Source organism: Hemicordylus capensis, chromosome 5 (genome assembly GCF_027244095.1).
Source record: "Hemicordylus capensis ecotype Gifberg chromosome 5, rHemCap1.1.pri, whole genome shotgun sequence".
Classification (NCBI taxonomy): domain Eukaryota; kingdom Metazoa; phylum Chordata; class Lepidosauria; order Squamata; family Cordylidae; genus Hemicordylus; species Hemicordylus capensis.
The window spans coordinates 155,693,957-155,706,353 of NC_069661.1; the positions used below are offsets into that span (position 1 = coordinate 155,693,957).

Below are 12,397 nucleotides of genomic sequence, written 5' to 3' on the forward strand. Positions count from 1 at the left end.
ATAGCACCCTTTTGACTGATGAGTAATCTGTCACTTTATGGATTTTATAGACGGGTTATTCTTAACAATGCTTTTAGGAGTGTTGTTTCCTACTCATCTGATATGAGCCATGTTTCAAAGCTTTTAAAGAGGAGAAGTGGTCTTGTGGTAGCAAGCATGACTTGTCCCCTTAGCCAAGCAGGGTCCACCCTGGTTGCATATGAATGGGAGACTTGATGTGTAAGCACTGTAAGATATTCCCCTCAGGGGATGGAGTCGCTCTGGGAAGAGCAGAAGGTTTCAAGTTCCCTCCCTGGCTTCTCCAAGATAGGGCTGAGAGAGATTCCTGCCTGCAACCTTGGAGAAGCTGCTGCCAGTCTGTGTAGACAATACTGAGCTAGATGGACTTATGGTCTGACTTAGTATATGGCAGCTTCCTATGTTCCTATGTAAACATTTTTATAAAATTCTTTGTGTGAATGACTCTCTCATTACTTCTGGACACTTTCTTTTGTTTTTCCTGGCTTTCAAATTGTTGCTCTCTCTAGGACCTGCTGTCTCTGTAAACACTGGCTACATAAACATAAGCATCAAGAAATAATGTGTTCCTCTTTCTTCTGGAGCAAAGACCTTGTTTCCTGTCTACTGTGCGCAACAAAATCAAATCTGAATGCTTTAAAATATCATAAAGATTGAGTCATGTTTTTGGGACAATTTGATGTTATGGTGGTCAACATTTTCTTTGGGGTGTGATGTACATTTTTGGTAAATTGTGGAATCAAGATGCTCTTATTCTGTGCTGAGTTAATTCTGTGCTCAGTAGTTTGTGCTTTGTGCTCTACAGAGAATAAGTTCAAACTTCATGCCAAACAATGTTTATAGAAACTTTACTCTAGTTTGTCATAATGTCTGAATTGACAAAACTGTCATTTGTGATTGACTGGCAAACTAGTATCTGAAGAAATGGGTTGAAGTGGATTTGCAAGCCATGGTGTTTGCTAACAGTGGCTTGGCATGGTGCATGAATTGACAAACCATAGTGGTCCTGGCTTTGCTTCCAAAGACTGCTGTACCATGGAGATAGGAGTGAATTTATGAAGCGGAATGCTCAAAGGACAACACATCAAGCAGACAAGCATCATCATACCATGGTTTATAACTTGTACATTTCAGCTTGAGTTCTAAACTATGATTAGTGCAAACAATGATTTGGCTGAACATCTCATTTGAACTAGAGGGGCACACAGTACAACAGGACTGCACAACTTCGGCCCTCCAGCTGTTGCTGGATTACAACTCCCATACTCTCTGACTATTGGCCACTGTGACTGGGGATGATGGAGTTGTAGTCGAACAACACCTGGAGGGGTAAAGTTGTGAAGCCCTGCATTATAGGATGCCAACATGCTTACCAATAATATGCAACTAGAAAACAGCCCTGTACTACTTCACTCTGATTCTGTAAGTTAAATAGTATGTTATAAAAAATCACCATGATATCCCAACTTTATGTTTGTACTAGATGGTTCAGACAGTGTATCTGCTGGCTCCCAAATGCTTGAGAGGAGCAAGTGTCGGCATACACATCTGCACTCCGCCACCCAAATCTGGCATGCTGCCTCACCACCACTTAATTGCATTGTGGACCTCCCCTCAACCCATGGATAAAATGTTATTTTGTATATATTATTGACTAAGCCATAGAGTTGCGTTTGAGAACATCTGAAGGCACACACCATCCCGAAGGTGGCTGTTCCTAGTGTGTCTAACTCTGCTTAGTACTAAATACTTCTGATGTGGTGTGTGTGTGTGTGTGTGTGTGTGTGTGTGTGTGTGTGTAGGTGTAGGGGTGAGGGGCGGCGCTTTACAGGAAACAGAGCCTTGTACTTCTCCAGCGATGGCTAGAAAAGTGTGCAGGAAACACTGCATGGGGAAAGCTGGGAGGTGTTGTCCTTTCTCCTTAGAACTCCATGGGGAAAGTACTTTAAAGGTCTACGCTTCTAGCACTCCCTATGAAGCTTCCTAGCCATCACTGAAGCTGTGTGGGGCTCTGTTTTCTATACAGGAGCATACACCCTCCCAGAAGCATGCAGTACTGTGCAGAGATGAGCACGTTGGGAGCAGCAACTTCGCTCGCTTCTGGGGAGGTAGGGCACCTTATTTGGCTTCAGACGTTCCAAAGCACAGGCCTACTAATACGAGCAGTGGCGTGATAGCATTCTGGATGGGTGGAGATGTACGTTTTGAGAGGGCCAGCAGGGATACAGCCATGAGGAAACTTAGGTCATTAATTGGGTTGTGGCGGAGGATTGTATTTATGACAGTCTTGGGAATAATGAAATGGAAAAACATTGGCAAGATGCAAAACTCCGAGGCCACTGAAGCACAGCTTTTGAGTTGTTTTTACGATAAACCGCAGTAGGCTACTGTGTTAATCAATCAGTGCACTGCTCACAACCTTGTACTACTGGTCTCTAGGTGAGATGGGAATACATAGACTGTGTGTGTTAATACATTCAGACATGAGTGGGATCACATTTCCATGACAGATCCTGTAATGGCTTTGGTGTGGAAAAGGTCTACCCTCAGCACATTATGCCACTGTAAGCTCTATTCTCAAGTGGCAACAATTATGTTGCTTCTGAGGACTTTGGTCTGTGCTTTAAAACTGCATGTGAAAATAGTTATACCAAGCTGGCATTTTAGAACTAATTAAAGTGTACCCTTTTCATTATTAGATAAACGCAGCCACATGGTGTGTTCGAGAGTTCAGAAGTGGGTGTATGAAAAATTTGGGGAATATATTGAAGACTTCAGGTTTCAGCCAGAAGAAAACACAGTGGAAACAGAAGAGCCCCTTAGTGCTAGAAGGTACATTACGTTGGAAGATGCATATTATTATCTAAATAATATCAAAGATTAAATAGTATTGTGATCAGTGTAAACAAGTTACAGTTAAGGGTTAATTAGGCTTCCTAATCATGCCAGCATCTCTGGGTGAAGTTTAAAAAAAAAAAAAGAATAGGCTTGTATTAGGATGGAAGTATTAGCATTAAAGAATAAAAATCACCAGCCTGAAAATTGATTATTCAGTTCATTTTTGCACGCACAGCTCAGTCTTTATTCTTTTTGAAAGTTATTTTTGGCAGCATATATTCTAGTTCTGCACATGTCTCTTCAGTAGCCATGCAGTAGGAATTGTGCTGCACCTAGGCAAAGAATGCAGTCTGTGGGAAATTTCAAACTATGGCTTTATTTTATATTTGTGTTTAAATGCTGGCATATAATACATATTGTCTGAGGAAAAAAAGTCTGTGTGAGATATACTGTGATAAACAGAAATCTGTTAATCAAAGGTAAATCACATTTCGCACCATTTATTTTCCAGGCTTACAGAAAATATGAGAAGATTAAGTAAGTAGCTATTGCCTTTATGTTTATGTAATCCTAGAAGTATTTTGTTTTCATCTCTATAATGTATAAATAAATATATAGGGAGATGTGTTATATTTAAGTTGATCTTGTGCCAATATAACCAGTACAAATTTGTTACTACACTGTCTCACATCCAGGATGAGAAATGAGTCCATTATGCAAGATAAAATATACTCTTAACATCCAATATTATAGAAATGTGAACAAGATTAAATGGTAACATTGAAATTGCACAAATACTTTCATACAAGTAATATTTTTTTGCAATATATGAACACACTCATACCATGTAATTAATAATATTTACTAAATATATGAATTAAGTACTGTACAGCCAGTAGAAACCAAATTGGATGGTATTACCTAGTGGTTTGAGGACATTTAAACTCCTCAAACCAAAGGATTTTCTGTTGGTAGCAGATAACCTTCTTCCTTTTTCAAGATGCCTCTTCGAACAGCTGGATGTGGTATTCTCCAAAGCACACAAAAGTCACCCTGTTGGTCCTTTAAAAGCTATAGTCCCAACACCTTTATTGGGAGCTAATTGTCCCAATAAGTTAATTATTTCTCCTAAGCTTTAGGTTTTTCCACTAGCTTTTTGTTCTTCTATACAGTAATAGAAACTCTAGCTCCCTTTTAATGTACTCACTTAAAAACTTGAAAGATAATTGTACTCATAGCTTCTTGAAACTTGGTCTTAAAAGTTAGTCTCTGGATCATCTCAAAGAGAACATAAGAACAGCCCTTCTGGATCAGGCTCAAGGCCCATCTAGTCCAGCATCCTGTTTCACACATTGTCCCACCAGATGCCGCTGGAAGCTTACAGTCAGGAGCTGAGGGCATGCCCTCTCTCCTGCTGTTACTCACCTGCAACTGATATTCAGAGGCATCCTGCCTCTGAGGCTGGTGGCCTGTAGCCCTCAGACTATTAGCCGTTGATAGACCTCTCCTCTGTGAAGTTATCCAAACCCCTCTTAAAGCCATCCAGATTTGTAGCCAACATCACATCTTGTGGCAGGCTGAATGAATGAATAGCTTTATTACGATCATTGATCAGCAGGCTGAATGAATGAATAGCTTTATTACGATCATTGATCAGTTATATACAAACAGGTGGTACTACATTCAGATAAGAAGTAAATCATACAGAATACGCCAACATAGAAGCCTCATGTAACAAAATCTAAAAAGGGGGCTGGAAGTTAGTTGATGGATCTTAACAGTAGCTGCACAAAATCTGGCAGCCTTGGTAGAAGGTTTCTTATCTGCAAGGAGGAATATGGCATAAAATTCAGCAGTCTGGTCGGGAAAGAGTGATAGCTAGGGAGAAATAAGACTGCACTGGCTATCATTATAAAAAAGGACAAAACAGCAGCACATGCTGGACAAGCTCGACCTCACCTGAGCCACAGGGGCATAACCGATTGGCCAGAGAGGTTTTTCAAAAATCTTCCAGATAAAACTGACGGTAAGGCACATCTTGTGGCAGAGAATTCCACAAGTTGATTATGCGTTGTGTGAAAAAGTACCTCTGTTTGTTGGTCCTAAATTTCCTGATAATCAATTTCATGGGATGGCCCCTGGTTCTAGTGTTATGTGTGTGAGAGAGAAATTTCTCCCTATCCACTTTCTCCACAGCATGATTTTATAGACCTCTATCATGTCTCCCCGCAGTCGTCTTTTTTCTAAACCAAATAGCCCCAGGTGTTGTAGCCTTGCCTCATAAGAAAGGTGCTCTAGGCTCCTGATCATCTTGGTTGGCCTCTTTTGCACCTTTTCCAGTTCTACAATGTCCTTTTTTAAGATGTGACCAGAATTGTACACAGTACTCCAGGTGTGGCCGCACCATAGTTTGGATTAAGGACATTACAATATGAGTTGTTTTATTTTCAGTCCCCTTCCTAATGATCCCTAGCATGGAATTGGCCTTTTTCACAGCTGCCGCACATTGAGTTGACACTTTCAACGAGCTGTCCACCACAACCCCAAGATCACTCTCCTGGTCATTCACTGACAGCTGAGATCCCATCAGCATATACTTGAATTTGTGGGTTTCCGTCCCAGTGTGCATCACATTACACTTGCCAACACTGAACCACATTTGCCATTTTGTCACCCACTCACCCAGTTTAGAGACATCTTTTTGGAGATCCTCACATTCCAAACCTAACTACCAAAAGTCAAGTGAAGAGCTAAGCTAATACATTTTTAGTAAAGTTACTTTCAACCAGAGTTGTTCCTTTATTATTTTTTTAAAAGATGTCTTTAAAAAAAAAAAAAGGAGTTGGAATTCAGATGGCTCTAAAATGGTTGCTACAGTCCCACAAAGAGGCATCACATGGTGCAAGAATGCAAGCTATGCTCCTGTTTGCTCCATTCCTTTGACTGTGAGTGTCTTGGGGTAGGTGATCTGTCCATGATCCATCCCTTGAGCTGCTACCTTGCTACCCAAATTTTGATCTGCTATCACTCCCCTATGCTAAAGCTATCCACTTAAGACATGTGCTTTGAAGAATTCACACTTGCCTCTTCATCACATGAAAACTACAAAATCCAGGGAAGACCCTTCAGTCAAATCACCCCAGACAAGTTCTTGTATCACTGCATGCCACATCCAACATAATTCTTACAACTGAGGCTTATTTTCACATTCAGTTGCTAATCATTGAGTGATAGGCCCTAGTCTCCTGAATGCCTAAAAGTCACATGGAGTCATGCCTGAATAAGGAATGCAGAGAATAGTATGCTGGTGATTCACATATGGCTCATATGTAGAAACATTCTTGTACAATTATTTTGTTGTATCATTTGTGTGTGTAACTTCGTTGGAGTCATACACACAAACGGCACATCAAAATCAAGGAACCAAAGAAGTTCTTAAGAAGGACATTGTAGAACTGGAAAAGAGGTGCAGAAGAGGGCAACCAAGATGATCAGGGGCCTGAAACACCTTCTTTATGAGGCAGGACTACAGCACCTGGGGCTTTTTAGTTTGGAAAAGAAGCAACTATGGAGAGACACATGGTAGAGATTTATAAAATTATGCATGGAGTTGAGAGAGTGAACAGAGAGAAACTTTTCTCCCTCTCTCACAAAACTAGAACCAGGGATCACCCCATGAAGCTGATTGACAGGAAATTTAGGACCAACAAAAGGAAGCACTCTTTGACACTTTGTATAATTAATCTGTGGAATTCTCTGCCACAGGTTGTGGTGATGGCCACTAGCTTGGGAAGCTTTAAAAGGGGCTTAGACAAATTTATGGAGGACAAGTCTATCAATGGCTACTCATCTGGTGGCTATGGGCTACCTCCAGCCTAAGAGTAAAGATGCCTCTTAATAAAAGTTGCAGGGGAGTAACCACAAGAAAGAGGGCATTCCCTTACCTTTTGCCTGTGGGCTTCTCAGAGAAGCCTGTGGGCCACCATGTGAAACAGGATGCTAAACTAGATAGACCTTGGGCCTGATCCAGCAGGGTTGTTCTTATGTTCTAAGCGAGGGTTATTGAATAATTCAGACAAAGAATCCTGGTGAGTGTGTGTGTCTTTTTAAAAATTGTGGTGTGCCCTTTGAAGTATGAATATTTAGAACTCTTGTTTTTCCCTTTCTACCTAGAGAGAGGTGCCAAACCTGTCACAAATTTTGTGAAGAATCTTTCTGCCTTATCCGACTGGTATTCTATATACACTTCTGCTATTGCCTTTATTGTAAGTTTCTCATCCTCTCTCATGCGGTATAACATTTTGTTCAGTGTAGAAGAAAGCATTGTGGAAACAGTCCACGTGGCACTTTGGATCCTAGCCAAAATTTACAATATACAGAATAAGGATGTGGCATAGCCCCGCTGAGACTTTTCCACATTCAGAATGTAGGTGGAGGATTGCATGTTTGAATACAGCCTCTTGCAAAAATTCTCTGCATATCCAGGAGAGGAGTGAGCTAGAAACTCTCTTCCTGATGTGCTAGTTCTGAAGGTGCAGAGTGCTGTGGATGGTTTTTTTGGTAATGCTGCCTGTAGGAGCATTCCAGCATACTGTCCACCTGCATTTGGACCTCATAGGGGTCATTCACACAAGTGAGAACTGTGTTCCACCCAGGTCTGGGAGCTTGTGTGTGCTCCCAGTTTTCAGTTGTGTGGAAGCGAGATAAGAGGAAAACCTGGGTAGAAGTGATTGTGTGGAAGCAAGTTTGGAGGAGAACCAGGGTAGCTTTTCCTCCTACCTTGCTTCCACACACACCTCCCAAACCCTAGCAGAACACAGTTTATGATTGTATGAATGACCTTTTTATCTTTATTAAGGTTCACACAGATGTTGACAAACCTTGCTTCTTTTGTGTATAAATTGCTTTGAGAACGTTTGTGTTGAAAATTACTGTATTAAGTAGAGTAGAAGTAGTTATAAATTCTAATTCAAGTGCTCCTTGCTCCCCCTTTGACATTTTTCTGTGGAATTTAAGATTTCCTCTCATCGAATTCCGACAAATGATGCAAATGCTTGCTGCATGGTCATTTGCATGGTCAGATGATAGCAAGGTTGCTTGTTGCTTAATTTGCTTGTGCTGTATTATAAATGTTCAGTATTTGCCTATGTTTATCCATTTTCATAAATAGATGCAACTTGATATATGACAGATGTTCTGGCTTGCTTGTAATGGCTACTTTGCTGGCTTACATTAACTCCAACAAACTTTCAATAATTTGCTAGGAAAGGTAATGTGTGGGATGCGAGAGAGAGAGAGAGAGAGAGAGCGCAGAGAAGATTTTTTAAAAACTAAGAATACAGCCTTGGGTTAAATGCTTTAAATGTGGATCACTGCCTTGCTTGATGTCAGGGCTGATCTGCAGAATCAAGTAATGCAGCTCTGCAGCTGGCAAACTAGAATGATTCCAGACACACAAACTTCCTGTTTACAGAAAACTAACATGTCTGGATTGAGTTTTTCTAGGGTAGCCCTTTGCTATAGATAATTGTTTTGTAATTAACAGTCTGAAGTAGGATAGTTCAGCAAAACCTGTATCATACAGTTATCCCGTAGAATCCTTAGCTATGTTAAATGACCAGACTTCTAAATACTCTGAACTATAACTATCAGAATGGTCAAAATGAAGAAATTTTCATTTTGAAGAGTCAGGAATAATAATGAGAAAAGATTCACTTTCATTTTGAAAAAGAACGCCATTAGCTTCATAACTTTTGCAGGGTGTGGGCGAGAGCATTATGTGTGGTGGTGGTTTTGCTGCCACAGAGCTGAGTTTCTGGCTGCTGAGGTTAGAAGCAGCAAGGAAATCTCCCGTGTCTCAGTGGAAATGGGCATTTCCACCCTTTACCACTTCCTTTTCAAGATGTTACTGCAGTAGAAAAACCTGAATTTCAGTTTCTTCTCTCATAAAGGGATAATATCAAGGCCCTTCTTACTTTGCAACTTGTATGTGTAAATATTGATCAGAGATTTAATCTTAAAAGGCAAAGCCCACCCTTAATTCAACACTGAGGTGTGTTTAAGGATGTATCCTTAGGAATTGCTTTTCACATGATGGAGGCAATGTAAGGTAACATGTGGGTGGTGGAAGCAGTGTAAGGTACCTTAAAAATTTCCTGTCAAGACTAGTGATGTTCACTTCTGCCTCCCTTTCTGGAGAGAACTAAGATGAAACTGCATGTTAGCACATAGTGCTACAGCTCAAAATAGGAGTGCCATGTTGCATTCATTTCCTTCATAACATCTAGTTCAACCTACTGTGTAGCCTTATTCAACATTATGTTAAAACCCTCATACAAATTATACATTGTATATAGGTACAGTTATTTACACATTAGGCTGAGCACAAGTACAGCAGTACTCTTCCTATCTCTACCATGCATCTGAGGGACCTGCAACCAGTCTCAGTTTCAGAATGAATGCAGGTACAGTCATGCATGTAAACACGTGTGAGTGTACAGACATCAGTACACTTGGACAACATGATGTCTGAATAGGTCTTGTGTCTTGATGTTGCTACAGTGTGCTTATTCCTGTCCCATTTAGTGATAGCCAATGCAGTGGGGTAAGGCAATGTCCTTTGCAATGATTTTAGAGTAGGGGGAGGAAGTTTAACATGGGACTGCTGTTTTTGTTGACAGCCTTGTGTCATGTAATTGCATCCCAACTACCAAAACAGAATGAATTGTAACCAGAATGAGGAGGAAATTATCCAAGGATGACAGGGTGTACCAGGAAGTTTCTCAGCAGTATTGTCAGGGCTGGTATGGACCTTTCTGTGTGAAATGCTTCAGCACTGCATATTCTGTTTCTAGGTGATACAGTGTTTTCATTTGCTTCTTGTATAACCCTTTACCAAACTGAGGTGTCCAGGTAGAATGGGAATTCAGTTCATCAAGGAAAATGTTGATGGCAGGGGTAATATACTTCGGATTATATTCTGAGTGTGCTCATTTGACAAAGACTGCTTCATATTCATCAGTGTTAATGGCCTGGTGTATTAGCATTGATATAGCACGATAACTTCATTAAATTTGCAATATTTATTTCTTCTTTTATCTGTAGATCTACATGAATGCTGTATGGCATGGCTGGGCCATTCCTATGTTCTTATTTTTAGCAATTTTGAGGTTATCCCTAAATTACCTCATAGCCAGGTAATCACTTTATGCTCTCTAGAGGTTTTAGTTTAACTTATTTTCTGATTTTAAATACAAGCACACTGCTGTACATTGTTCTACTTTAAATAGAAATTTCATTTTCTTTCCCCCCTTTTAAAAAAGGCTAATTATTTAAATGTTTTTTTTAAGCTTCAGCAATAGCACCCTGGAAGCTTAAATGTCCGTAAATTAGGATTGTATAACATGCATAGTATAATATTCAGGTCTATACTGTTTAGTTTTGGTGCTGGCTTTTGTCCAGTATAATCAAGGGTGCTATAACTGAAGTGCCCTGTATTAGGGATGTGCGAACCGGTTCGAATTTGAACCGGTTCAAATTCAAACCAGGGTGGTTCGAAGGGTCGAATTCGAACCGAACCAGCCATCAGGTTCAAGCTTCAGGTTCGAATTCGAACCGAACCAGGGGGTGGTTCGATTAGAACCGGTTCGGACATCCAAAAATTGGTAGGATGGTAGCTGGCACCCAGGGGTACCTCTCACCCAAACCCCAAAGCAATCGGCCACTCGTACGATATTTTATGAATTTTTGAAAACTATTTTTATTTTTTTCTCATAGGGTATAATGGGACTCGAACCAGGCCATTATACCTTATTGTGGAGCACCTATGGGTGCCAACAACCACCAAAACCCTGAAGCAATCGGACAGTCCTACGATTTTAATGAATATTTGAAATATTTCTAATTATTTTTCTCATAGAGTATAATGGGACCCAAACCAGTCCATATCCCCTATTGTGGAGCACCTAGGGGCACAAAAGCGGTGTGGTTGGTAGACAGAAAGGGGTGCCTATGACCCACAAAACCCCAATGCAATTGGACACTCCTCTGATTATTGGTGAATTGTTAAAGTATTTTATATCCTATGAGAAAAAAATAAAAATAATTTTCAAAAATTCATAAAAAATCGTACGAGTGTCCGATTGCTTTGGGGTTTGGGTGGCAGGTACCCTGGGTGCCAGCTACCATCCTACCAATTTTTGGGTGTCCGAACCGGTTTGAATTCGAACCGAACCAGGGGGTGGTTCAAACAAAACCAAAACTGAACCACCCCCTTCTGGTTCGAACGCGGTTCAAATTTGAACCGAACCGGGTGAACCGGTTTTGTGCACATCCCTACCCTGTATGGCCCTTGTTGCCACCTGCATCTTGCAAATAAAAAGACATGTCTCTGACCCAATCCTTGCATATAGAGAATAAAATACCTGTATCCAACTAGTGTTCCAGACATGCTTGGCACATGAAACTTGGTTTAGTTATACCAGGGTGACAGGAGTAAGAAATGTCCCAAATTTTACATTTAGAGATGGCTCCATATCCCCTTTACCCATACTAGTGTGGTAGGAGTAAGAAATGTCCCAAATTTTCCATTTAGAGATGGCTCCATCTCCCCTTTACCCATACTAGTGTGGTAGGTTTTTCAGTAGGTTTCATTATCATTCTGCCAAATTACAATGAACTTCAACCATATTCATTGAACATTGTGGCCATATTCATTGAATATTGTGAACATTGTGGCATGTGTGCCATAAAATTCTTCTACCAGTACTGGCAATACTTTATTGGAGATTAAAAGTATTAAATCAGGGGTGAGCCTTTCATGAGACAAGGTGAGGCCATTGTCCAGGCAACAGATTATTGGTGATCAGCGAAGAAGCATTTTAAAGGGGGGGGGGATGGGGGAGTGCCTCCAAGAGGAGTGGCATTTATCATCCTTCCTCAGGTGCATGAAAGTTCTGAGCCACCGCTGAGTACATTTATTAAACTCTCTGCCTCTCCTAGTTCATTTGGTTGCAACAAGGCTTTAAAATGTGCCATTTTCTTGAGGTCAAGCTGCACAATGATAATCTAATCAGAAATTTCATTGCAGCAGTCTGCACAGAATAAATATTACTGGTACAGAAACATTACTGTAATACCATAATTATGGTTCATTGTAAAAGGATTGATGAGTATGTGTGTTTAAAATGTTTTTAATGATCCTTTTGTGCAGTTGATAGTGTTTGCTTGAATAAACAAACATAAATTACTGAATATTCAAACTTGATTCTATGACTGGGAAGCATTGAAACAATGCGGTTGGATTTGGGGGAGATATAAAAATAGAACTGAGAAGGTGTTTGCTACCCACACAAGTTCCTTTTAAAAGCATTACTCTTTATGTTGTTATGCGCCTTAAACTTTCTGTTGAATAGATTTTTTTTAATTACAATTTTCAGAGGTTGGAGAATACAGTGGAGTATTGTGCCTGAAGTTTCTGAGCCCATAGTAAGTCCAAATTATTTTGAACTAAGTTTGTCAATATTTTGATAAAACTACATTG

At 40.3% G+C, this 12,397-nt stretch overlaps 1 protein-coding gene across 5 annotated transcripts in view; it reads left to right on the forward strand.

The window, feature by feature from the left end:
- The window catches only part of GRAMD4 (GRAM domain containing 4), a 129,920-nt gene that overhangs the window by 77,063 nt on the left and 40,460 nt on the right, over positions 1-12,397 (forward strand). For all 5 annotated transcript variants that reach the window (XM_053256508.1, XM_053256506.1, XM_053256510.1 and 2 more), the window contains 5 exons: positions 2,718-2,850; positions 3,368-3,393; positions 7,030-7,121; positions 9,961-10,052; positions 12,294-12,342. In XM_053256508.1, coding sequence (XP_053112483.1) covers positions 2,718-2,850; positions 3,368-3,393; positions 7,030-7,121; positions 9,961-10,052; positions 12,294-12,342 — 392 coding nt within the window. The remainder of the gene's footprint in view (positions 1-2,717; positions 2,851-3,367; positions 3,394-7,029; positions 7,122-9,960; positions 10,053-12,293; positions 12,343-12,397) is intronic.